At 41.2% G+C, this 27162-nt stretch overlaps 1 protein-coding gene across 4 annotated transcripts; it reads right to left on the reverse strand.

Moving 5' to 3' along the window:
- Positions 1 to 4043: 4043 nt before the first annotated feature.
- PRKAB2 (protein kinase AMP-activated non-catalytic subunit beta 2) lies at positions 4044 to 23023 on the reverse strand. Of its 4 annotated transcripts, none has more exons than XR_004960939.1 (9): positions 22890 to 23023; positions 22460 to 22640; positions 18169 to 18335; positions 17275 to 17368; positions 16914 to 17034; positions 13483 to 13616; positions 12561 to 12629; positions 7774 to 9407; positions 4044 to 4138 (listed from the first exon to the last, which is right to left on the reverse strand). XR_004960939.1 is itself a non-coding variant. In XM_036272701.1 (9 exons), the coding sequence occupies exons 2-9, from the start codon at positions 22613 to 22615 to the stop codon at positions 9388 to 9390; spliced, it is 798 nt and encodes a 265-aa protein (XP_036128594.1). In that variant the 5' UTR covers positions 22616 to 22640; positions 22890 to 23023; the 3' UTR covers positions 4934 to 9387. The 4 variants fall into 4 exon arrangements, 3 of the variants coding, with proteins under 3 accessions (XP_036128594.1, XP_036128592.1, XP_036128593.1); XM_036272701.1 differs by lacking the exon at positions 4044 to 4138 and adding an exon at positions 10519 to 10555 and having other exon boundaries at positions 4934 to 9407; XM_036272699.1 differs by lacking the exon at positions 4044 to 4138 and having other exon boundaries at positions 4934 to 9407.
- Between the last annotated feature and the right edge of the window lie 4139 nt (positions 23024 to 27162).

A 27162-nucleotide genomic window follows, 5' to 3' on the forward strand; every position in this document is an offset into this window, starting at 1 on the left:
CAGTCTGACAACCCCCAGAAGGGGGGTGGGGGGGAGATAAACCACAGAACTTATATACATGTGTGCATGAATAATGGACATGGACAACAAAGCTGGGGACAGGGCAGGGAGGGAGTGGAAAGGGGAATCAGTAGGGGAAAAAGGAGAAACATTTGTAACAAAAATAAATTAATTTTTTAAAAGTGCAAGTACAAAGAGTGTGTACGTAGTATGCTATCTTTTGTGTAAAGAAAAGGAAAAATGGATATGCTTGTTTTTCAGAAAGGATAGGCCAGAAAATAATGGGAAAAAATTTTTTTTTAATGTAGGGATGCATCTAGAGATGGGAGGGGCTTTTTTCTAAGTGTATTTTACTACTGTTTTTATTTTTTAAACAATCTCAATGTTTTACATATTCCAAAAGAGATTGAAAAAGCTAATCTTAAATATGAAAAAGAATTTAGTTATATATGAAATGACAATATAGTCACATAAAATATAATTAAAGTAAATTTTGAATGCAGTGTTTGTCTGTATACCCACAGTGGGGTATATCGTGAAGACATCTTGAACTTTACTTAGTAGGTTTATTGTTGGTAGTGGACTCAGTATAATAATTGTGAAGCTGTTTCGTGTGTATTGTGAGGTAAAGAAAATTAGTAAAGAAATCGATATTGTCAGGAATCAAGGTTATCATCTTGGCAGAAATAATGCTAGAACCCTGGACTCTCAGTGCACAAAGCCAACACCCACTTTCCCAGTACCATGTTCTTGAAAGAATGTTAAAAATTATAATCTTGTGATTACTATTTTTTTTTATTTCATGTCATCATCCCTAATGTCAGTCCTTTTATCCTGAATCATCACAAAATGGTTTGCCTGGATTAAGCTCTAAACAAACTTAGGTGTGTGATATGTTGGACAAGTAAAATGCAGCTTTGTTCCCACATTCAAACCTATGATTGAACCACATCAAGATATTATGATGGATTATTTTATTTCCCAGTGTTGCCAACTTTAAACATCAATTTGTTTAATCTTTCATGTGGTCATAAGAATCTCTGATAATGCAAAAGATAGAATCTCCCTAATGCATAGCCCTACCTGTCAAGGAGTTATCATTGAGCTTTGCTTTTTATAGTCTATGGCATGAACATAGTGGGGTTTTTTTTTTTAAACATAAAATGAAAATATTGACTATCCTTTGTCAAATAATACACCTGTCCCTCTCTCTCCCCCTCCTCTACCACAATATTGTTTCAACACCTGTCCTTTCTTCCCCCTTATGGAGAAGCCCCATCCTAGTTATTCTGTTCCCCATTCCCATGTTTCAAAGCCTGTGTCCTTGATCCCACACCAATCATTGTGCTTCTTGTTCTGAGGCTGTAGAATCCGGAGAAGTTTAATTTAGGGGCCGAGCCAATCACTGTCATCCAGGAGATGATTCTTCAGATTTTGAACTGCCTATTTACTTTGCTTCTTCAGTGGTCGGGTAAGATTACCAAGGAAATTTGTAGGAAAAAGGAAGATTCCTGTGCCCTATCTCTGTGCCCAGAGAGTTAACAAGTTCTTGATGTGATTTTGGTGTAAGTGACCCCCAGATCCGCAGCTAGTCTGTCTTTCTCCTTTGTATTTCTTTCTCTCTACACACACTTAACATCATTCAAAAGCTCTATATGTTATATTTTCCATTTTGTAAAATTGGATAATGAGGCTCAAAGAGATTAAAGTAATTTTCAACTATTGCATATTTAGTTAAGTGGTAGATCTGGTATTCAAGTGAAATAATGTCTTTTCCAAATCCATGGTTTTATTGCTTCAGTCCGGCACCAGTAAATGATTTGGTGAGGAATACACTTGGAACTAAAGATTACTGGTAAATATTAGTTATTTATTGTGATTTTTACCCATTCGTTCAACATTTATTGACTGTTCTACGTGGCAGGGAGTATGGGGGAACAAGACAAGCCCCCCTCACATGATTTTCTAATGGCCAAATGTTATACAGATAATTACTAAATACATTGTGACTGTGATGAGTGTTATTCCTTACATGTTCCTTGGTCCAAGTTCATCAGCTAGGGATTGAAAGCTGACTGAGCATAAAACACAGACAGAGAATTCATTTAAATATATTTTCCTGCGCAAGAATTTTATCATTTTTTGTGTTAAAAGTGAGAAGACCACTTTATTCCACAGGCCCATGACATTCTGACCCAAGGGTGTGTGGCCCAGTGCAAAGAGCAGTGACCTGGGACACTTAAGGCTCGCAGAGTTATAAAGGCATCTCTGCCACCGACAAACTGTGGCAGCGCTAGCAAGTTTCTCAATCTGCGCAAGTCTCAGTTTCTTCATCTATAAGATTAAGTTATTGTGCTTAGTTTTCCATGTTTCCCATAGAAGATCAGCCCACCGTGGTGCCCTGGAGACCTTGTATGTATTTAAGCCCCTGTGTTCCAGTGGGTCTTTACCACCTCAGCACCATGAGATACTGGGATATTTCACCCTGCTTTTAATTTTGCGCTTGCTCATAAGCTTCCCATACATCCCAGACCTCAGTAATTGTCCTTTGAGGAAAACCAGCTGTGCATCTGAAATCCCTCGTTTTTAACTCATCCTCTATCACATCACTTAGAACTTCGATGGTTTCACTTTACCCCATCAGATGCCCTCTGGGGGGCAAAGCTCAATCCTCAGCCTATGCCCAGGATGAGCAAATCGTTACAGGTAATTAAGATGGCTAGTGATCTCAGCTCACCCTGGACTATTCCACCTTCTCTCATTTAGTCCTGGTTGCTGCCGCAGTTCTGTTACATCTAAAAATAAGATGCCACTCTCAGAATTCATTCTGAGCTCACAATGGCTCTTGATCTGATAGATGCTTGGATTGTCAACATTTACTGCTTCCCCAGGTATCCTAGGTCACTTTCCCAGACAACCTATAAGAACCAGCTCTGCAAATTGGGGGACAAAAAGAAATAGCATCTTCAGGTTGGCCATGTTTTCTTTTATGGATACATCCAAAGACCCCAAATGTTCAAAATATCCTTAGCCTGTCCCCTGACCCCCAGAAGTATTTTTCTGAGATCCTGTTGAATACAATGCTCATCCCACTACCCAATCCCAACACTTAAATTGTAATTGTGACCCAGAACTATTGTAATTGATAACAAAGATCCCTGAAAACAAGAACTAAATTATGGCTATAGTTCACAGTTTTGAGGATCAGTTGGCCTGGAGTTATGATCCCCCCACCCTACCGCCGTCCCCAAGATCCAGGTCTGTAGGTCTGTAGTCATCTTCGTGGCTTGCAGGTGCTCAATATTCTTACTGATGTTGTCATCATGAACTATCACTAGCATGAGGACTTTGGAAGCTGTAGTAAAGGGAAGTTAGTTCAGGAGTAGTTGAGAAATCTGTGAAAACCAACTTTTAGGTTTTAAAATAGCATACAGCATATGGACTTCTGCCAAAGAACCGTCTCCTCCCTGGGAAGTCAACGAGGAGAAAACTCTTGACAGGAGTCTCCTTCAGAACACAACTGAGTGCCTGAAGAATTCTAACTGAGAGAAAAGTATGGAGAACTTTGTCCTCAGACAATGTAAGTGCCCTGGAGTGAGGGAACAGGTTAGGGAAAGGGCGGTGGTCCTCTAACCTGTATACGTGCTGCTGGGTGAACAGTGACCACACAGGCTGGGGAGGGAGAGGGAGGTGATGTCTCTGAACTACCTGTGTCAGGGGTAACTCTCAATGCTGGGGAGCAGAGGGGTTTGGAAAGGATACAACGAAAGATTCCAAGCCAAGTGGGCCAGACAGAAATGCTCTAAGAAACATGCAGCAATGCAAGTTTGGGCCTTGCTGGAATTCTGGTGCCATTTGTTGTTTCAGTGACCAGGGCACACGATGTTCAGACCATTCTGCCACAGGCCGAGTCCACGTGACATCCACCACTCTCAGCCTATAGTCTGCAGGCATCTCTTGACCTGCTGTTAAGGTTTGAGGTTAATTGTTTTGGTCTGTTTCCATCACAGGTTTTCATTACCTGTCCTACTACGTATCTCCACTTCTCTCAACTCATCATATTCTTTAGAGCAGCAAATGTAAAGGAGACTGGCTGTGTTGTTTTTGGAAAAGTCCAGAGGTCAGCTATGTAAAAACCCTGTGAAACAAAGGGATAGAAAACAAAAATGGTCCTGTTACACTCACGGCCCTGAACAAAGCCATCGTAGGAGAGTGATTTGCTATCAGAAGGAAGTATATCATCTATTTTCATATCTAATGAAGTATATATCTGGCGGAGAGAGAATGATAGTGGTCCTTATCCCTGGGTGTATATCAGAACCATCTGGAGAGCTTAAATATGAACCCCACGCCAGAGATTTTAATTTACTGATGACTAGGCATCAGTATTTTTATGGAATCTGCCTAGGTTATATGCATGTCCAGCCCAGCACGGCTAAGTGTGCAGTTCACAGAAAGTGCTGAAAATCAAATCATTGGTCCTGCACTTCTCTAGTTAATGTGGGCATACCCTGGAACAAAAAGAAAAGAAAAAGTAGCTGATGTACAGATGACATCACTTATGTTCTACCCCTGTAACTTCTTCATTTAAATGTGCCTCTGTGGCAATTTACATTCTTTGGGTCCTGAGATTACCAAGGCAGATAGATCGTTTTTTAAGACTTTTTAAAATTGATTTTTAGAGAACATGAGGATTTAGAGAAGGGAGAGGGAAAAAGAAACATCGATGTGAGAGAGAAACAGCGATCAGCTGCCTCCTGCACACCCTCTATAGAGAATCAAGCCCACAACTCGGGCATGTGCCCTGACCAGGAATCGAACCAGCAACCTTTCAGTGCATGGGATGATGCCCAACAGAGCCACATCATCCAGGGTGGCAGACAGATCTTGATAATATAATTAGTAATCAATGAAGAACTCAAATTTTGCTGTATAATATTTTTATTCAACAGTTTTATGGGGAAAAAACTCACATTTCTGTATGTGTTATGTCACATAATTTCCACACACGTCAGAATCCAGTAACAAATTACATTTGGAGAAAAGTTTTAAAATCCATTCTTGTATGCCACTCCTCTATGAAACACTGAAAAGCAGTTCTGCACCTCAGCACAAAAGGTTACAAAAAGCACCATTTAAAGGAGTCTCACATGTTTACTTTTCTTCAAATCATAGTATCATTTCTCCTTTATGACTGAGCTTCACTAATTCAAAATGCTTCTGTATAATAACAACCAACATCCTCCAATTTACAAGTATTCAAACAAGTCTCACATATGGGTCCCAGTGTGGAAATAAGGACTAAAACCATCAGTGAAACCTCAACCTGGGTAAGATAAGTGTTCTGTAGACAGAAGTAGAAAAGATGATCAATACATAACAGTTGTTAGGAATCCCTTGACCATTTACTCTGACTACAAAATCCAGTGTTCATTGTCTCATACCAATCTTACTACAAAAGCACTGTGCTGCACACAATTAATTCCTCTCCAATTAATGTTGAAACTAATAAAAAATTTAATGTTTAACAAATGTATTCACTTCCAAGCACAATTGAGAAAAGCAAATCAAGACAAACCCCAAATATGAATCCTAGAGAGACTCCATTACTAAAAATTGGATTTTGTAAGTAGCAGATTTGAGGTTTTTTTTTTTCTTTTATTCCTTTCTTTTTTCTTATAATTTAAAAATAAACAATTTTTTTTACTCCAAAAGTTTGGGTTCATTGCAGAAGTCACAGCCCTTCAAGCTCCAATTGTGATTGGCATGAAAGAGGAGGCAAATGCCTAGATTCAGAGTTTTAAAAGACCTTAACTTCTACCCCTCCCAGACCCTCCACCCCATGGTAACTGAAATCAGAAGTCCCTGGTAGAAGACAGCAAGAACTTGGCTTTAAGGATGAGTGAGAATAATGTAGGAACAAACTATGTATCTGCTAGTAAGCCCATGCCCCAAATCACTAGAACATGAGGATTTAGAAACCATTGAGAACAGAATATATTTCAAACACACACAAACACAGACTATTGCATATCATTTTTAGTTGAGGTCAAAAATTTAAAAGCCCTGTTTCCCCAGTTAAAAGCAGGGAATTCTATCATTAGTATGTCTCCTTCATTTATACCCCAGATTAATATAAACCCAGTCTGGAGGTAACACTTCTTTCCAAATTTAACTTCATGTTAGCAGCATACATAGAGTACCAACACTTTTCAAAGGTTTATCTCAGATCCATTAGGTCTACAAGAGACTAGAAATAACTGGAAGGGAGTGGCCAGGGTTTATAGGATCCTCTCAGAAACTTCTCCTGGATTCTTCTTTTATAGGCTTGCTTTACCACGTAAGCATTGTTTTAAAAAGCCAAACTCTTAAGGCCCAGGTATGCCCTTCAGGAGTGTTGCCTGTACTGGTTGAATCCCTAAGCTTAAAGCAAGCTAACAACCATGACGTAGAAGTTCTCCAAACCAGCACGATGACTAACATTTACTTTAGGTAATGTTTTGACTTGATACCCTGGTAGAGTCTACCTGACAAATGAAGTTAAAGCAGAATATAGAAAAAAGGATAGAGAATAGGAACACGAGTCTTTTATACAGTAAATTCTGTACAGTGAGATCCAAGGACACTAGCATGTTATGTCTGATTTAAATTTTTTAAAAAAGGATAGTTCTGAGTTACTCAAGTCTTTCTTTTCCTAGTATTATGCCTCAGCTCATTTCTTCCCACAACCCCAAAAGCATGATGCAGTTCTTTAAAGGTTAGCCTTCTCAAGAGCTACTTTCTTACTCTTCTGACCCTTGTGAAACTACTATAGCCTCTCCCAAAAAAGCTAAAAATATTTTTTCTTGCTTTAATTAATTTCCAAAATCTGCCAAACTCTCTTCTGCAGAAAGTAAAATATCCCTTTAACCAATATAAAGGAATGGGTGGGTGTACTTGGGGCTACCTTCCTCCCCCTCCCTACTGTCTAAAACGGTTTCTTAGGGAAAGGCCAAGAGTGTGATCAGGTTTCTCAGGGCTGTGGGACAAATCAGCAGTACAGAGAAGGAACAATACAGGAGTCATCACCCAGTTCCTCTCACCTGTCACCTTCCCTACCAGCTGGCAGGCTCCCATTTTACATCTGGCTGGAAGATTACCTCACTACTTGGGAACACTCTCAGCAAGTGTCCAGATTAGAAAGCTGTCAAAGTCACCAGCACCAAAACCTACTATCACTGGAGCCAAACCCAATTCAACAAAGCCTGTGGCCAGAGAGAAATTGAAGGGGTCTCTTTTCCTGGCCCCTCTACGATACACCTGTGTGGAGTAAAAATGTTAGTACATGAACATATAGGCAATTACATTTCAATACTGTTGACAAGAAATATGAGCACAACAAAATCCTTTCTGTAACAACCAAGATTTTGACTCCTTCCTAAGTAGCTCATTTATTTAATGGGTATTAGAAAAAATAAAATTCTAGTTTAACTGAAGATGATATAGATCCTAAGCGTTGGTTAAAATAGGGTTTGGCCTGGGTATTTTAAATGGCACACCATTCAAAAAGTGGTTGGGACATAAAAGTTCTCCACAAACGCCTTTTGCTGCAGGTGGTCTTGAGTGGCTAAAGCAATATTTACTCTCAGCAGCTGGCCACCACAGCACTCAGCAATTTGCATTCCCAGCAAAACACCATACCCTACTGCCTCACACCTAGTAAGAGGCCTACATGCCTGAAAATAACTCTGTCCTCAGCTTTGTATGGGAAAGCAGAGGTTAAAAAAAACTGACCTGTGGATGCCCTTTCAGTGTGGCTGGGCTGATCTTAGGAGTCAAGGAGTCTCTCAAGCATCAAGTGTGGACTCCTTAGGTGTTGAATGTGTGACATGCATTTATCTGTAATGGAAGATACCTGGAAAATATGTTTTATCATTGAAACCCAAGAGTGGATTGAATAGCTACTTTCCATTCCACAAATGGAAATCATTGACCCCACTTCACCCTCAAATGTTTTTTAAAAAGAGGCAGAAGAACAAAATGATGGTTGAAAACACCAAGGGTACTTTCTTGCTTCTTGGCCTAATGAATCTTGAGTTGAGGGAACCTTTTAGGTGCATCAAATGAGCCTGAATAAATCTGTGTCTGGAACAGCATTTAGTGTAATGATGTGCACAGGGTCACCTACTTCAATGTAAGATTGTAGAGGGCTAGACTAGGGAAGAAAATCTTGGGAACCATTTATCAAGAGTCTGAATTCTCCTATCAAGTCTTGTACGACCAATGAGAAGGCATTTTAAATTAAAGGAAAATATAGGCACATAAAAATCTTCCAAGGATGAAAGAAATGAAAGTTTTCCTTGGTTCACTCCCACCTTTCATGCCATCTGCTCTGAGAAGGAGAACATGGACAGGGCCTGGCCAGGTAGGAAAACCTATAGGAATGTGCCAATACAGCCTAAGCTGCGGCGTGAAATTAAAACAAGAGAGTAGGCCTTCTGCATTCCGGCCTTTCTTATCATGCTGAGCCATTATTTTCCTTAGACAAGTGGTAACAAAGTGGCCTGTGCCTGGGCTGGGCTAAAGAAGACTTTCTAGCAGCCCTAGTCTCCGAGGTGGGTCAGATATCACACAGCCTTTGAAAGGGGTCATTTACCCAATGATTTTTTGTTAGGGGAGGGTCAGGTATAGGATCTGAAAGAGGTTATCAAAGCAAGAACGTGACATGAGAGGAAAAAAGGGTTCTTGTGGGGCATCTGGTACTATATAAGAAACACAGATTGTATCCTCAGGTGAGGATAAAAAACACACTCAAAACAAACAAACAAACACAAACAGTAACAGACTGTGCCACATACTCTGGGAATACAGAAAACCCATGCAAGAAAAGCTGCCCTGCAAGGAGGCAGCTGTATGTAGGGCCGGAGTCTGGCACAAGTCCATCCCTTGGAAAGCCAAGGTAGCAGTGATAGACTCTCCACCCATCAAGGATCCTGAGTTTGCTCTTCATTCGTTTTAGGAGAAAAGCTTCCTGTAATGAAGGTTCTTCCTGCAGCATCCCCAAACAGTTCTTGGTAAGTCCCCACAGGCAGAGAGAATACGTCTAGCTAGGAGGCTTCCATTAACTTTCCTTTCACATGTACATATAATTTTCTTTCTTAAAATAAATTCCATGAATTCAGAAAGCTCTCGTCTTCAATCAAATGCAAAAGAAGAGCATCCTACTCAGAGGCTCTGAAACACAACATCAGCCTCAAAGCAAATCAGCCTTCCAGTCTCAGGTAAGACTGGTCCAGTCCAGAAAAGCAAGGGAAATGCTTCTGAAGCCTGGGAGGCAAAAAGGGATCCCTTCAGATGGGCTTATACAGCAAAGTAGTGACATACTTCTTCTTGTAGCGATGGGTTGCACTAAGGACCATCACACTGTCCTGCAAGGAAAAGAAACAGACAAAGCTAATTCATTCGTTTAGGTGACAGGCAATTCTTCCCAGCTACCAGTCCTTCCCAGCTGCTCACTTTTAAGAGACATAGTTTGATATTATAAGAGTTTGGTTTTGGAGTCAAATCAACTTAAATTCTGATCCTGAATCCTACTGTTACTCTGTTTGTGGCCTTGAATAATCTACTTCATGTCTGTATATCTTTTTCTCATCATTAAAAGGATAATACCTACCATTAAGGTGGCTCTGACGATTACACTGGAACATCTGGAATAGTACCTGACACATAGTAGGTGTTGAAGAAACACTAGTTCTCCTACTTCACTCCCTTCCCCATTTTAAATTTGAATATTGGGTTTAACACTAGCAAAGAAAAAAAAGAAACATCCTGGCATCCATTTACAGAAGGAAGTCTTAAATGCAATGAGAAGGGCAGTGATTCTTTTAAAAAACCATTTCCAAGCCCTGAAGTAGGTCTAATTTCCATTTAACACCAGGGATGAACTTAAAGTCTTCTCTGATCAAGAAGGGACTCGGGAATTCCCTTCTATCCTTGAATAAAGTAGACCCCAAAATCCTCCTAGGAAAGACACTCAATCCAATGGATTAATTCCAGACAGCCTAAACAATCTGGGTCAAGGCCAAGGTGAATCACAACACTCAAGATCAGTGTGAAAAGTAAAAGGTACAATTTCCCAGGCTGTGTTACAGGCCATGTGTGTACCATAAGAGACGACGGCAGGCCTGTGGACATCCATTGATAGCCAAGGAGCAGCTATAAGAGGCAAAAGTTCAGTCAGATCCCAAAGAACCCAAGCAGATCCAATTGAGAAAGCAGCACATCTTCCTATTTTCCCCTATACTGTTGATCCATAATGCATGCTTCCCAGATTAACACCCTGTGAGCAGAGAAGGCTGATCATGGCCTAAATATGACAGAAGCAAGGCAAGTATAAGTTCAACTCCAAGAAGGGTTTGATAGAAATAAGGAGCAGGTGACAGAAAGATCTACTAGGAAAGACCTGGCACAGTAATCTCTAGGAATGAACATAGAATGAGGATAGGAGGACTGGACTTCAGTCCTCTCTCTGGTACTTACTGGCAATTTGACCTTCTCTGAGCCTTAGTTTCTTTATCTATAAAACAGGGGTTAAAAATAATGCTTACTACACAAGGTTATTGTAAAAAATAAATTCAATAATATATATTTAAAGTACTTGTTAAAGAAGTCATCTGTTAAAGAAGCTATATCAGTGATCTCCCTTATCTGATACAGATCTAAGAAATACAAGCAGCTTAAAAAGATGACTGGGACCCATCCTAGATGCACTTATTCAGAATGCCTGGGGATGTAGCCTCTGAAGCTGTATTTTTATAAACTTCCCAGGTGATTCTGGTGATCAGCCTAGTCTGGTAACTGTACAGCAATATAAAACTTTATTCCAATAGCCAAACCACAAAGACATGACTAGACTTGACGGGTATTTTCAACCTAGACTCTAAAGCAGCAGAGAAACCAAGAGGACTCTAAGAGTTGGAGGGGACATGGCAAATCTAGTCATATTTCTCCCAACCTAGAATATAGGAGAGATGCAATCACTTGGGTGTGTATGACTGAGGCCTCCAAAAGCAGCTGTGTTTATCTTTTAAAAAGTGGGAGTCTTAATATCACATTTAAGCATTCTTTGAACTAGAAGCTAAACTTGCTTTTTCTGCAAATAAAATTCTAGTGCTATGAACTCAAACTTAATTATGTAGGCAGTACAAAGGTTATAGCTACCCAAAAAGAAACCAGGGAATAAAAAAGTCCAATCACAGGAAAATTCAGGTAGCCAGAACATAGATATAGAGACTAAGGCTTTTTAAATTAAATTTATCAGAGTGACATTGGGTAATAGGATATAGGTTTCAAGTGTACATTTCTATGATACATAATCTGTATACTGCATTGTGTGCCCACCACCCACAGTCAAATCATCCTCCATCACCATATATTTAGCCCCCTCGCCCCTTTATTACACCCTACTCCCTTCCCTCTGGTACCCACCATACAGTTGTCTGTGTCTGAGTTTCAATTTTATATCCCACATATAAGAATCATATGGTTCTTAGTTTTTTCTGACTGACTTATTTTGCTTAGCCTAGTATTCTTAAGGTCCATCCATGTTATCACTAATGGCAATATTTCATCTTTTCTTATGGCTAAGTAGTATTCCATCGTATAATATGTAGCACATCTTCTTTATCCAATCATCTATCAGAGGTCACTGCAGTGGTTTCTATGTCTTGGCCACCATGTATAATACTGCAATGAACATAGGGGTGCATATATCTTTGCAAATAAATATCTTCAAATTTTTCAGGTAGATACCCAGAAGAGGGATTACTGGGTCATATAGTAATTCTATTCTTAATTTTCTGAAGAGCCTCCATACTGTTTTCCATAGAGGCTGTACCAGTTTACATTCCTACTAGCAGTGAATGAGGGTTCCTTTTTCTCTACAACCTCTCCAATACTTATTACTTGTCTTACTGGTAATAGCCATTCCAACATGTGTGAGGTGGTGTCTCATTGTAGTTTTGATTTGCATTTACCTAATAGTTAGTGAAGTTGAACATCTTTTCATATATCTGTTGGCCACTGTCTTCTTGGAAGTGTCTATTCAGCTCTCCTGCCCATTTTTTAATTGGACTATTTATTTGTTTGGTGTTGCGTTGCAAGAGTTCTTTATATATTTTGGATATTAACCGCCCCCTTAAAAAAATTTTTTTTTCTTTACTGATTTGAGAGAGAGGAAGGGAGAGGGGGAGAGATAGAAATATCGATGAGTGAGAACATTGATTGGCCGCCTCCTGCATGCCCCGAGCTGTTGTTTGCAAATACCTTCTCCCATTCGGTTGTTTGTCTTTTAGTTCTGTTGGCAGTTTCTTTTGCTATGCAGAAGCTTTTTGAGACTAAGTTTTTGTTTTTGTTTTTTTAAATAAGAAAACCCACTCATTAGTTTAAAAAAGTTCTCTGTACTTTGACCATTACTGCCAGTCTCAGCTTCAGTGAAGTGCAGAGCAAGTAACCACTGGAGAACACGTTACCCTTCCCTCCAATTTTGGGGAGATCTGTGAAGAGCTAGCCTCACCATTTACCTTAATGGACAACGCATAGAGATGGTTCAGCATAACATGATTGGGCTCGGGGAGCAAGGCTGGGTCACACTAAGAGAGAAGAAAAAAAAGTCACTGAATGCGGTAAAATGCACAGTCTTAAAACCAAGCAGTTTACTCTTCTTCCAAGCCCTTTGGGATTGTTGAGAAACTCAAAACTGGTATGTATTGTTTCTTTTAAATACTGCACTCACCCTTGTATATATTAATAATGCATTCTCATTTCAGGAAAATTCTGAGTCCAGTGCAGAAACCCTATGCTTCAGCATCTATTCCTCTTCCTAAATAGAGCTAAGACAAAAATCTTGCCCACAACACATATAGAAGATTCGGGTTAAGAGGTAACAGCAATCTAAAAGGGAATCAAGTGAATTGACTAGAGACGTAAATTATACGGGGAAAAAACCCATAACCCTTATACTTCTTTTCTATATCCTCAAATGATAAATACTCTTTATCTTATGTTGGAATATAAGTCCCTAAAACTGGTTCTAGTAATCCATATTTCTGGGCCTGAATTATTTGGAGCAGAAGACAACTATAAATTTTGATATCAGTACCTGGAAAAATCACAACTCAGCCCTAGTTTTTAAAAAAGAATCGGTAATAATAATTTATATATATATATATATATATATATACACACATACATACATATACATATATACATGATACCTATATCTATATCTATAACAATATGAAAAGATTAGATTTCTTCTTTCTTTCTCTCTACATATATATATATATATATATATATATATACACACATATGTGTGTGTGTATGTATATTATTTATACTCTCAACACACCTTTGTAATGATCCCAACCTCTAGGATTACTAAACTTTAGCTCAAATGGTCTGAGTGACCCCAAGATGCCCCAGCAATGCTCTCAGGATACTCACAGAAATATTAGTGTCTTTGTTAAGAATAACTTGGAGAAGGTGAGGAGGCAAGATGGGTGGGGATTTGAATCTCTCCTCAGATCGAAACACATACATTTCTTGACCATAAGGCCCTGGGGGTGAGCTGGAAAGGTCTGGAAGACATTTATACAAATACAAGTGAAAGTTAGAGAACTAGTAAAAATACATGAAAAAAATGTCATTAACATGGCAGCTAATAATAAATACATAGAAGCCATGGATCATGAACTTGTGACGTGTTGGGCTACAGCTGTAAGGCAGACAAAAACATCTAAGTTATCCTGAACATATATCAGGAAGTTCCTCAACATGGCAACATGATACGGAGGACAGAGGCGTGAGGGGTAAAAGATGTAGATTTTGGGAAGGAGTACTCCATTTATCAGTTGTGTGACGTGGACAAATCGGGCCACTATGGTCAGTTTCCTCATTCATAAAATAAAAAGAATCTCTGCTCTATTTCACAATATTTTTCAAGGAATCAAATAAGATAACAGATGTGACAATGCCCTGTAAACTGTTAAACAATATGACAAGATTAGATTTCTTTTTTCCACCTAAGCAACAAACAAGATTATAAACTCTAAGATTTATAACTCTAAGATTACTTATACAACCATGTCTACAACAATGAGTACAAGCTTACTAATAATATAGTAGTCATTAGGAAAATGCAAATAAAAACCATAATATACCACTCAGTTAGATGGCTATAATAAAAAGGACTGGCAATAACAATAATTGTTGGCAAGTATGCGGAGAAACTAGAACCTCTGTACTATTCCCACTGCTGGAGGGTATGTGAAATGGTGCAGCTGCTTTGAAGAATAGTTTGGCAGTTCCTTCAAAAGTTAAACATAACGTTAACAATATGACCCAGAAATTACATTTGTTGGTATATAACCAAGAGAAATGAAAACATATGTCCACACAAAATGTTGAACACAAATGTTCAAAACAGCATCATTTATAATAAACAAAACCAGTAGCAATCAGCTAATGATGGATTAATAATATAGTATATCCATATAGAATTTTATTCAGCTATAAAAAAGAATAAAATACTGATGCATATTATAACATGGATGACCATATTAAGTGAAAGAAGCCAGACACAAAACGAAAAAATGAGCCCTGGCCGGTCTGGCTCAGGGCGGCCTGTATGGTCATGCGGGTGGCAGCCACTCGATGTGTCCCTTTCACATCGATGTTTCCCTCTCTCTCTCTCTTCCTCTCTCTCCCTCCCACTCTATCTGAACAAAAAATGGAAAAAATGTTCTCGGGTGAGGATAAAAAACAGACAAAAAAACGGAAAAATGTATGCAGACAATAGAAGTAAATATACAAAAATGAAGAGAACTATAACTTTTTGCTTAACAAATTTTAATAGTTTTTAATAGTCTCTAGTAAAAAAGATTTTAGTAATCACTTCAGTATAAGAACTCAGATTTCGCCCTGGCCGGTTTGGCTCAGCGGTTGGAGCGTTGGCCGGCGGTACAGAGAGACCCGGGTTCGGTTCCCGCTAAGGGCATGTTCCTCGGTTGCAGTTTGTTCCTGGCCCTGGTTGGTCGTGCGGGTGGCAGCCACTCGATGTGTCCCTTCACGTCGATGTTTCTCTCTCTCTCTCTCTCTCTCTCTCTCCCACTCTATCTGAACAAAAAATGGAAAAAATGTCCTCGGGTGAGGATAAAAAAAAAAAAAAAAGAACTCAGATTTCAGTTGAATATATGAGGTACAAGAGAAGAGTAGCAGTAATACTGCTATATTAAATAACATCTTAAAAATATATAAAACTTGAAATTACTCAAAATACTGTTACTTTGTCATGTGATTCACAAAACACCCCTAGGAAGTATTTAGAAAGTTTTTATTTCCTTTTCATCCAAAATTTTAAAAAACAAATTGGTTAAGTGATTTGCCCAAAGTCATATTACCAAGATGGTCATTGAGTGCAGATTAAAACCCACTGTCTGCTAATTCCTAATAAAATGCATTCTAAACCTTACCTCAGTGGATCAGGAAATTGGGTAAAAGAGGGAAGAAAGACATAGCAAAAGTATGGTAGTCCTCTCTCTACATAATTATGATTATATATCTATTATTTATTGGCTGCTTTGTCAGAATCATGTAATATACAAATTTCATCACATGTGGCCTCATGATTTAGTTCAGTATTTTTAAACCTCTTTTATTCACTGCCCCACCAGCCAAGAAGAATGTCCAGCTTTACTTTCTGAGCTTATAGATTGAAAACAGTATTTTTACAATTTTCCTAAACAGACAGTTATACTATTGATTATTCTTTTAGGAATTGCTTCTTTTAGTAAGCAACTCTTCGTGTCCTGAGATTCTAACATGCCCCATTTAAGGTACTGTGTCTTCTCGGCTGAGAATCATTGACAGTCTAAGCCTCCAATTTTACTGAACTGAGAACCAAAAAGGTTGAAGGACTTGTCCACCGTAGCAAAGCTAAGTGGCAGAGACAGGCTTTGAACCCACAAGGGAGAAGTGTGAGCACTAGGAACACTGTGCACACAGTTCTGTAGACAGTCACAGCCTTTACTGTAAAGTAAGAAAACGGTAACTGTGAGTGTGGTTAGCAAAGCACTCTTTCTGGTGCTGCAGCAAATGTACATGGAGATGAAGGCCTTGGAAAAAGTAATATTGGGAGAAACTAAAGGATACAGGCCTTTTATTCGCTCATGGAATTTTTTTTTTTAATTAAAAACTTCAGTTAGAATACACACAAAAGAACTGTGGGGTTCTGTAACCCCTCTTTCCCCAAAGACTGCCATACCTGTAGGATCCTATACCACTGTAGACTGTAGGCAAACCAGACAACATCTAGCCTCTGGGGGATGATGTCACCAAATGTCAATGGAAAACTTAAAATATTATTAAAAATAGCTTTCTAAACTATAGGCCATAGCCCATTAGTGGCTTAAAAAAGAAAGGATAAAACAAAAAATAGAGTGCATCACATGTAATAAAGGCAAACACTGTTCTCTAAGACTTGTGTTACAGTTGTGTGTGTGTGTGTGCGTGTGTGTATTGGGTTACAATGTAAAACAAAAGTCTTACCTTAGATCCTGGATAAAGTTTAAAATCAAATACTCTAAACTGAGATTTGTTTTAGTTTCAGAGAAGGAGACCTAAATGCTTACAGAATTATACAGGGTGGGGCAAAAAGTATGTTTACAATGGTTTGTATGGAAAATAATTAATAAATAATACAAGAATAAACTCTGTTTCATGTACTCAAAGCTATAAACCCATTTTTGCCTCACCCTGTATTTAATTCAGAAGATTCCCAAAGAGAAAATGAAAAAAGCAAATGAAACCAACTCTTGGGAAGGAACATACATTGTAAGAAAAATACATCAAGAAAGAGCAAATACTACAAAAATTACCTCGACAGGACATCTCCGAGCTTTCCATTGAATCTAGTTTTAAAGCATCAAACACCTCAAAATCAGACTTTTTGACATGGATCAAATTGTTAATCGTGCCAAGCTGGCTGGTAACCACAGGCTGAAACAGTGAATGGAAAAAAATGTATGAGTTCCTGTTTCAAATCCATCTCATCCACTCAAACGATCCTCTTTTTAAAAATGATCATACCCACCACCTCCATCTTTTATCAACAGAAAAACCCTCCAGAGCAAGAGAGTTGCTGCCCATCAGTCCTAATAGCAATGAAGTTTGACACCAAGGGGAATATAGCTAGAAGACTGTTAAGTCAGTGGCTGCCCTAGGAGATCAAGACCTTACCTCTGACGGATCATGAACCCACTGTCCATCCACAAAGAACTTGTACTGGTGTTCTCCCTCAGGGAGGTCCAGGATGGCCACAAAGTCATTATGGCTACAGAAGAAAACAAAAAGTTAAACAGGCCAAGTTCCCATCAGAAGATGGAATGTAAATGTCAAAACCATGAGGCAATCAAAATATCATACCAATTATTTCCCACATTGCTAAGTGAACATAGCCACTGAAGTAACAAATAATTTATAAACTCAGTTTGCTTTCCTATATCATGTTTGGCATGTATTTGCCAGCCCCTCTCAATAACTTTAGTTCTTAACTAATGTTTGGAAAATAATAATAAAAATGTTAATCTCCCAAATGGTTCATCTTAGTACAATTATTTTGCTTTAGCAGAACAGATCCCTCATAAATGCAAATAAGATAGCAGGTAGATGCAGGATACAGAAGTGGCTCAAGGTACCCTTGCCATATTTTGGTGAGCATCTTCTGAAAATTACATACTAATAGATAAGCCTTTCTGATAACCAGTTAATTCATTATTGCTCTGCACGCAACAAATAACATTACTACCTAGAATTTCACAATGTGATTTGTTTTGGTGCAGAAGTCAGAGGAACTGGACTCAGCTAGTTATAGAACACTTCTTACAACCAAAGAAAGGACTTAATTAACACAGTCCTACAGAATGTATCCACAAAGCTATAAATCCCTCTGCGTAGTAAAACACTCAAGTGGTAAAACACCTCTGACTCACTATGAGGTTAAAAAAAGTCACAGATATATAGTAGTCGCTGGTCACACAAAATGTTCAAGAGACCCTAGCACGTGGAGAGGAATAGTCCAGCCAGGTCTCTACTCCTGGATTCTACAGACTCAATCAAGACACTTGTCTTCACCTCTTAATCAGTGGAATCTTGGTGCTCCAATTGTTGAAGGACCCAGAGATGAAGACCTCCTTGCCTCCTTCAGACCAGCGGATAACAGTGGGTCGGGCCTGCTGTGTGGGCTTTACGGAGTCCTCCAAATCCTGCTGCCATGATACAAACTCTTTGTCCCCAGGGAGCTGTAAGAAGGATTAGGTCATCCCTAAATTGTGACCCAGGAATTCGTAAAGGTCAATCTCCTTCCTAGAGCTAGGTATCTGCTAAGGATCAATAAACCCTGAAATTAGCAACTAAATCAGGTTTTGAACACACTATCGGAAAATAACTCAGCTAGGACCCAAATGGTCAAATGGTTTATGCTTAAGGGCTGCCCAGATCACATCCTAACCTCCAAGTCCATTTCCTCTTATCACATTAACTCACCCAGGCAACTATGATATGCTTCTGAGTGCCCCTTAAGATGAAAAAGTGTGAAAACAAAGTATGATTCTATAAAAAATAATTAAGCTAGCCATGTATTTTTCACATGCAAGTATGAAGAGCTTTCAATTATAAGTTGTAATAGAAGATAGAGATACTGAAATTCATAAATAATTCATAAACTCCATTTTAGCTAATAGGTTACTAAGGGTATTAAAAATATAAAAACCAGATCACTGGTTTCTTAAATTTTGAGAAGTGGTTATTTGCTCACCTATGTCAGGTTTATACTAATTATTTTAGGAGGAGGAATGAAAATTCTGGAGGCTCAAGGAACAACAGGCCAAAAACACAGCTTCCTTCAACAAAAGCAGTTCCAATATCAAATGAGGTCTGTAGGATTCTGAAAAACATTGACCTCTTACTTAGTTTCTTTTTACTACCATGTTGGGAAATTTTCCTGAGACTGAAGAAAGAGTCTGACAACATCATTACATCAAGAGTTTATTAAGGGAACTTACATGAGACTCATCTTGGGCTTCAGCAAGATAATGTGGATATACTCCAAGCCCTGTAGCAGGTACTAAAGAACTATATAGAACAGAGCAGAATGGATAGGGGTACTGGGACAAGAGCTGCCCCAGATAAGGGGAATAGCCTTAGTGCCTGCCAGGAGATGGGCAGGGCAAGGGCCAGTTCCAGGAACCAGCACATCTGGGGCATAGGGGAGGGATTGATCAGTCTCTGAGGGGAAGTAATCTCTGTTCTGGCTGGGATCTACCTGGATGTAGGTAGACAGTCAGGCAGAGGTCATGTCTTGGAATAGTCTCTCTACATACCATCCTTTAGAAGAAGAGTTGGCAAACTATTGCCAGTGAGCCAGATGCTTTTAAAAATAAAGTTTTACTGGAAAATAGCACACTTATTCATATACTTAGTATCTACAGCTATTTTCACACTACAGTAGCAGAAATGGGTAGTTGTGAGAGATGATATGGTCTTCAAAGTCTAAAATATTTACTATCTGGCCCTTTACAGAAAGTATGCTGAGCCCCAATTTACATTGGCTTAAATGATGTTGGTAAATAGGTAAATAAGACTGTACAATATCAAGTCAAAAGATTATCAAATAGCCCTTGCAGGGTAGTTCAATTGGTTGGGCATTGTCCCATGCACCTAAAGGTTGCCTGTTCGATTCCTGGTCAGGGCACATGACTTGGTTCGATCCTGAGTCGGGGTTTGTGCAAGAGGTAATCAATCGATGTTTCTCTCTCCCTCTCCCTTCTGCTCTCTCTAGAACCAATAAAAACATATTTTAAAAAAGATTATCAAATAATGTGGGTTTTTTTTTTTTTTTTTAAAGGACTAACTTATTCATTTGGACTTTATTTCAAAATGGCTGGGCTAGTCTACCTTCCATACTACCTCTCGATATTCCTCAAAACTGCACTGAGACACCAGTAACAGCATAATCTGAAGAAAACAGAGAAACAGAATTGAAGGGACTTTCACATTATATATGTGGCTTAAGAGAAAACCTAATCTCCATATTCTTAAAGCAATGCACTCTTGTCTGACAGGCTGCATCAGAATTACAAAAGTTCTACATATGCCTACAAATAATCCTCAGATTCTGATTCAGATATAGGGCCTGGGAATCTCTTTAAGTTTCACATATAATAATGCTATGACATGTTAAACAAAGGAAAAAAACCTCATCTTTAGAGATATGTCCTAAAATATTTAGATAAAATAATATATAGCATGTCTGGAATTTGCTTCAAAATAATTGGTGGGGAGAGTGAATTGGTATAAATGATATAAATGCAGTCATGATTTTATCATTCTTTTTTTTTTTTTTTAATCCTCACTCGAGGGTATTTTTCCATTTATCTGCAGAAGGGGTGGGGGGACATTGATGTGAGAGAGACACATCAATTGGCGGCCTCTCGCATGATTCCAACTAGGGCCAGGGACTGAACCGCAACTGAGGTACGTGACCTTGACTGGAATTGAACTTGCGACTCTTGGTCTGAGGGCCAACACTCCAACCGCTGAGCCAAACCAGCCAGGGCTGATCTGATCATTCTTTAAACTGGGTGACAGGTATTTAACAGTTCATTACACTGTTCTTTCTACACTTTGAAACATGGAAAATGCATGAAGTTTTTAAACAAATCTTAAGTGATTATAATGTGCAAACAGAATTGAGAACTGAAAAAGGTTGGCATTCAAAGCAATGTAGGCCCCACTACCACTGTTTCTATCAGTTACTGTTGCAATTTAGGGTTTTCGATTTAGAGTACGAAAGCTACAAACTATTAATATGCCTAGCTTTGGAAGAAAGCCCTTTCACTTATGACATGACATTTCTGTGGTAAACATGAGTGCAGCTGACTAGCAGAAAGACTGTTTACACCAAGTTAAATAGTCAGCAAAGTCATCAGGAAAAGAGATAAAACAATTAGAATTCCATTTGGAAATATTTAAGTAAAACATTGAGGGAAGAAGTAGAGACAATAGTTTGAGAACTATAAAATCTTAGATTTGGAAGAGACCTTAGGAGTGATCTGAACCAATTTTCTTATTTCACAAATGGCAAGACTGCGGTAAGGGAAAGAATGATCTAAAATAGGCTCCATTTCAGACAAAGCAACCTGGCTTTTATCCAGGACACCAATGACCCCGGTCACAGTTTGACAAATACCCTGTTCTTAAATCCTGAGTCATCAATGAAGCACAATGGTAAAAATACAGTGAGGAAGATCACCTTGAGAAAGCCTCCAAGTAAATTCAGATGGCTGGAGGGACAGCTCAAATGATGAGGAAAAAGTCCTGAAGTGGGAGAAGAAAGGAACAGAGAGGAAACCCCAAGAAATGGTCCTTTTAATCACCCTCACTCCTCCTTTCTCTGATTATGTTCTCAGCTGGGATCCAAGAAAATAACCAAATCCCATGTGCTGCCTACGTGGCAAATCATTCCCTGTGAACTTCGTTGAAGAGAGAAGAAACATCACACACCCTCAAACCTCCTCAAGCCCTCCGTTTTTCTACTTCCTCCCCGTGGGCCTTAATGCGCGTGACGCTGACAGCTCTAAACGTGATTAGGGACATTTGGGTGGTAATCACATGGCCTTCGACTCCATCTGTCACTTTGGTGGAGTGAACACAAGTGGCTGCTTTCCCGAAAGTCTCTGGAACCGAGAGCAAGGTCTTCGGAGCGACTGCGGGTGGTCGTTTTTAGCCAAGAGAACCTCATGCAGGACTACCGGGAAACGGAGAAACCCTGGAATGCTTTGCTCTGCCGGCCGTGAAAGAGCATAACCTCGGCCACCACAGCCACAGAGTCTGGGACAGAAACACCAGCGACGTCCTTTATCGAGCCCCACGGCTAGGGGAAAGTATTCAGATAAGCAAGTGGATGCTGCTCGCAGCCAAGCCACAGGGAAAAGGATCAGAAGCGCTGCGCTCCAAGAGGGGCGAAAATGATACCAGTTGTCAGGAAAAACATCCCTTTGCCCACCTCGGGGCACGAGTGAGAAACCGTGACATTTCCCACCAGCGCTTACAACTTACATACCCATCCACACTCTAGGAGAGGACGCCCTGCCTGCTAGAACCAAAGATTCTGGGCGGGTGGGGGTCCCCTTGTCCTCATCCTGAGAATGTGGCCAACCAACTGGGCGGAAAACAGGAACTCTCAATTCTCTTTGGAGGCAGTTCTGCAAGAGGAATCGCCATCCAGCATCTCGGTTCCCGAGAAATCCCGTTACCCGAAGAAACCGTAACCTAGGTCGGTGTGATAAGAAGTGAGAGCGGGAGGCGGAGACCTGACACCCAGGCCGCGGCAGAACCGCCAGCCCCGGGGGCGTGGGACGCTCACCTTGGAGTCCGGCAGGCTGAAGACGCCGGGGTCCTCAGTGCTGCCCACCATGATCTTGTGCTCCTTGCCCAGGCCGTGGCCGCCGGCGCCCTCCGCGCGCGCAGCCCTGGCGCCGTGCCGCTCCCCGGCCGCCCGGTCGCTGGCGGTGTTTCCCATGGCTGTAGTTCGAGTCGGGGGCCACCTGCCGTGGGGAACACCACCGGGCGAGGAACGCCCGGGTGGCCGCGTCAGGGCACCTCCGGCCCCGCCCCTTCGCCTGGGGACCCCGTTAAGGGAATCCCCGCCGCAGGGAAGCCGTCTCTGGCGTCCCTTCCCTCCCGGGCCTCCAGGAACGCCCGGGAGCCCCCGCACCCCTCGCCGTCCGCAGCTCAGGAAACCCGCTTTCGGGAACTCCCCTGCGTCCCCGCGCTCACGCCCGCACCCCGATCACCTCCCGCGCTGCGCTCCCTCCTTCCTGGCCGCCGGCGCGCCGGTTGTTCTAAGGATAAGGCCTCCAATAAAGTTATTGAAATTGAGGCTGCGCCCCGGTAGCGACCCAGGTTTCCTCCTAAAATGGATACAAGGCCGGCGGTGCGCGCCACGTTCCCTGCGGCCGCGCTGCGCTGCTCCCCGGCCCACCGGCCTCTCTAGCCGCCACCGCCTCGATGGTGCACAGTCGCGCGCGGCCTCCTGGGCGCCGCTGGGGCTGGACCGGGCCACCCGCCTTTGGGACTGCAGCGGGGAACGGGTCGCTGAGCCCTCCGGCCTGCCGTGCGGAGGACACGGCCCCCGAATGACACTAGGGCCGCCACCCTGTCGCCGTATCCGGAGGAACGATGCTTTCTTCCCAGCCCCCTCACCTGGCCCGATTTGCCAAAACCGTTTCTTTGTCATAGGCGACCGGAGAGGTGGGTTCCCAGAAGGAATGAGAAATCGGACTTCCCACGGATCGCTCAGGAACCAGCCTGGAGAGCAGAGTCCCTGAGGTCGAGTGGTGGGAATGAAGACAAAGACACGGGTATGGGATGGGGAAGACTGTCCTCAGCAGGATCAGCCTCAATATGCTTTATTATATGTCTTTTCTACCTTACAGCAAAAGCTTAGTCATATAAGCAAAGGGAAACTTTTTGATATAATGCCCAGGGCTACAACAATGCTATATAGAGTTTGTTTGCCCTGCAGTTAACAGGAACACCCTGTCTGTTCCTCAGACATCGCAAGTATTTCATGGTACATTGGGTCACACTGAGCCCCAAGCTGTACAAACACAATCCAAGCCTACTTCCTTGAGATTGAGGGAGAGGTCCAGTCTCTGACTCTAGCCCTCCAGGCTCGGTGGACTTTGTCAGACCCGTAGCTGGCTCCACACTGAAGGTATGCCATATGGAACAGTCAGCGGGACTGGGGGCCCAAGGAAGGAGTGATTAGGAGAAAACCTTAACAAATTATTAAAATTTCAGTCTGGAGAGTAGGAGAAAGCTTTTCCAAGCTAAGAAACAGTGTATGCAATGAGCAACCCTAGAAGGAATGAAATGGAAGAAAGAGCAACAACAAAAGCAACAGAAGGACTACTGAGCAGAAAAGGGCCAAGACAGACCTGGGTTTGGGACAAATATGTCCTGGCTTTTTACTGATAATGAATAATGTTTGTGGAGAACAGGGTCTACATGCTAACCTGACAAGCTCCGGGAAGGCCTGAATGGTGGCCTTGCAAACTCAAAGACCTAAAGTAACACAAAGGATGGTGTGGAATTGAACCTTTTTAAACTAAAAGCAGTTTGTGGCTGGTGGTCATGTTGTGGGCTGGCATCTTCCCTGACAAAGGTCAATCTTTACCTTAGCTGAGCCTGTCTGTTGTGTTTTTGCATCTATCATAACCTATCTTTGGAATGTCAAAGAAATTTTTCTTTTTCTGGATCACTCAAAGCACAGGGACCACTGTGAGGAGACAAAAATCCCCTCATTGTTATTGAGTTAATGATTGACTGTTAACTATACTGTACCCACATATGTACAAGATGTATGTGTCTATCATTTTACTTTTCACCCAATCCCAGAAGTCCCGCCCCCTCTTTGCTTTCTCCCACTTCCCTAATCTAGTACCAATGTGTTAGGACTCACACAGACAATATAATTCCTAATAGCCATTTTGCAAGCCTCTCCACCACAGGAGAATTAGCCGGACAAGAAATGCAACTGGACACCAGGAACAAAAGAAGCACCCAATTGCACATCACATTCCTCAAGACCCAACCTCCTGCCCAAACCCACCAACCAAGACACCAAAACCCACTAACTGACAAAAGCTTCCTGCCAGTAGATGCATATCAAGATGAAACTCCAGCTCCTAGGGGCTGCCATCATAGACCCAATACTCTATGGCTCAGTGATATGAAGCCCTTCCCTTTGGATATACCCATTTCCCAGCCCCTTTTCTTCAAATAAACCCAATTTTTCTTTATTCACCATCTGAGATTACTATTTAGCATGCCCGCCTCATGGAACCACTGACTTTCACCTTTCACAATGTTGACAGTTTGGGCTCAAATAAACTCACAAAAATTCTTCACAGGTTTGAATGTTTCTTTAATTGACATATTTAACAATTCATATTTTGTATTTTAATTATATGGGTATCTCCTTCCCTACTAGCAACCCTTGTTGCTCAACATGTGTTATACAGACCAGCAGCACTGGTTCACCTGGGGGCTTGTTCCAAATGTTACGGGACAATGAAAAGCTAAAAAAATTCTGGGGCAAGTGGAATAGGGAAACCGAGAAAGGAAAATTAAACAATAGAGAATGCAGGAGAGAAGAGAGAAGGAAAGGTGGAGAGGAAGAGGAGAAATTCTAATTCAACTTCTTACTAACCAGAGACTACTTAATGGAAATCATCCTGGTGCTATTAAAACAGCAGGGGCGGGGGGTGAGGAGGTTGGGGGGGGGGTGGAGGAGTGCAGTTTTACCTCATCCCACTGTTTAAACAGAAAAGCCAGCAGTCTCAGGATTTAATTGCCAGGTGCTTCTCCTAAATTCTGGAAAAGCCATTACAAAGAAAAAGAGTTAGACTTCATAGTTAATCTGTACCGGGATATCTAGCAGAGGAATTTTTAAAAAGAATTTATAGAGCCATGGCCGGTTTGGCTTAGCGGTTAGAGTGTCGGCCTGCTGTCCCGAGAGACCCCGGTTCAGTTCCTGCTAGGGGCATGTACCTTGGTTGCAGTTTGTCCCTGGCCCTGGTTGGTCGTGCGGGTGGCAGCCACTCGATGTGTCCCTTTCACGTCGATGTTTCTCTCTCTCCCTCCCACTCTATCTGAACAAAAAATGGAAAAATGTCCTCCAGTTAGGATTAAAAAAAAACTCACCCAAGGATATTTTTCCATTAATTTTTTTTTTTTTTTTTCAGATAGAGTGGGAGGGAGGGAGAGAGAAAGAGAGAAACATCGATGTGAGAGAGACACATCAACTGGTTGCCTCTTGCAAGATCCTAACAGGGGCTGGGGATCGAACCTACAACCCAGGTACATGCCCCTGATTGGGAATCAAATCTGTGACCCTTTGGTTCACAGACGGATGCTCTAACAGCTGAGCCAAACCTGGCAGGGCAAAAAGTTCATTTGCATACTAAGTTGAAAACCTACCCACTAAAGCCCAACAAATTCACTGTTCCCCCTTTTATCTGTGCTCTGCTCCTAATAAACTCAATTGTTTTCTGGCTCTTAACCAAAGACAGTTTGCATTAAAAAAGGCACATTTTAATAGCAACCTTTTGCTTACCCCTCGTTACCCCCCACCCCGCCTTCCTTTCATCCTTTCCATAGGACTCTGAAGCAAGGTCCTTGAAAGAATAACACACTAAAGCTTAGCTTGTGTACTATTCAGAACTCCAGGGTGGGTTTCTCATGCCAAATGATATGTCTCTGGTATTTTCCTTACAGTGGTCAAATCAACATAGGAGAAGCAAATCAAGTATGCTAGCCAATGCAAAACTTATTAAGAAGATAAACTTTTTTGTAAAGCTAAATAGAAATTATTTTGGATTATCTGATTTGGGGGTATTAAACAGAAACTTTCATGGCCAAAAGCTTTTCTGAAAGAAAGGGTTTATTGAGTCCAATGCTAGCCAGTAAAGGACCAGGTCCTGGGGCATGCCATCTGAACCACCAGCAGTAGGGCTAGGTGGAAAGCACAGACATGTTCATGCTACTGGAGTTGATGGGGTCCTTTATACCTCAAGTTTGGGGAAGAAAGATATAAGTTTTTTGAAAAAATTTACACTGTTATAGATAAAGGGGGTGGGAAAAGGTGAAGGGGGTAGTTCTGGGATAGGTGTATAGTCTGTAGGGAAGAAGTGTTTGCTTTTTAGAACCGGTTGTGGGCAACAGTCCAGAAAAATGATGCGTAGCAACATGTGAAGATGCAGGTGGTCAGTTGTACCTGGTGTTTGACTACTGGCTATTCTTTTTTTTTAATCCTCACCCAAGGACATTTTTCCATATTTTGTTCAGATAGAGTGGGAGGAAGAGAGAGAGAAAGAGAAACATCGACGTGAAAGGGACACATCGAGTGGTTGCCACCCGCACGACCCAACCAGGGCCGGGGACAAACTGCAACTGAGGTACGCGTCCTTAGTGGGAACCGAACCTGGGTCTCTCTGGACCTCAGGCCGACGCTCCAACCGCTGAGCCAAACCGGCCAGGGCTACTGGCTATACTTTTTAGATA

This window comes from Molossus molossus, unplaced genomic scaffold, assembly GCF_014108415.1.
Source record: "Molossus molossus isolate mMolMol1 unplaced genomic scaffold, mMolMol1.p scaffold_m16_p_20, whole genome shotgun sequence".
NCBI classification, from domain to species: domain Eukaryota; kingdom Metazoa; phylum Chordata; class Mammalia; order Chiroptera; family Molossidae; genus Molossus; species Molossus molossus.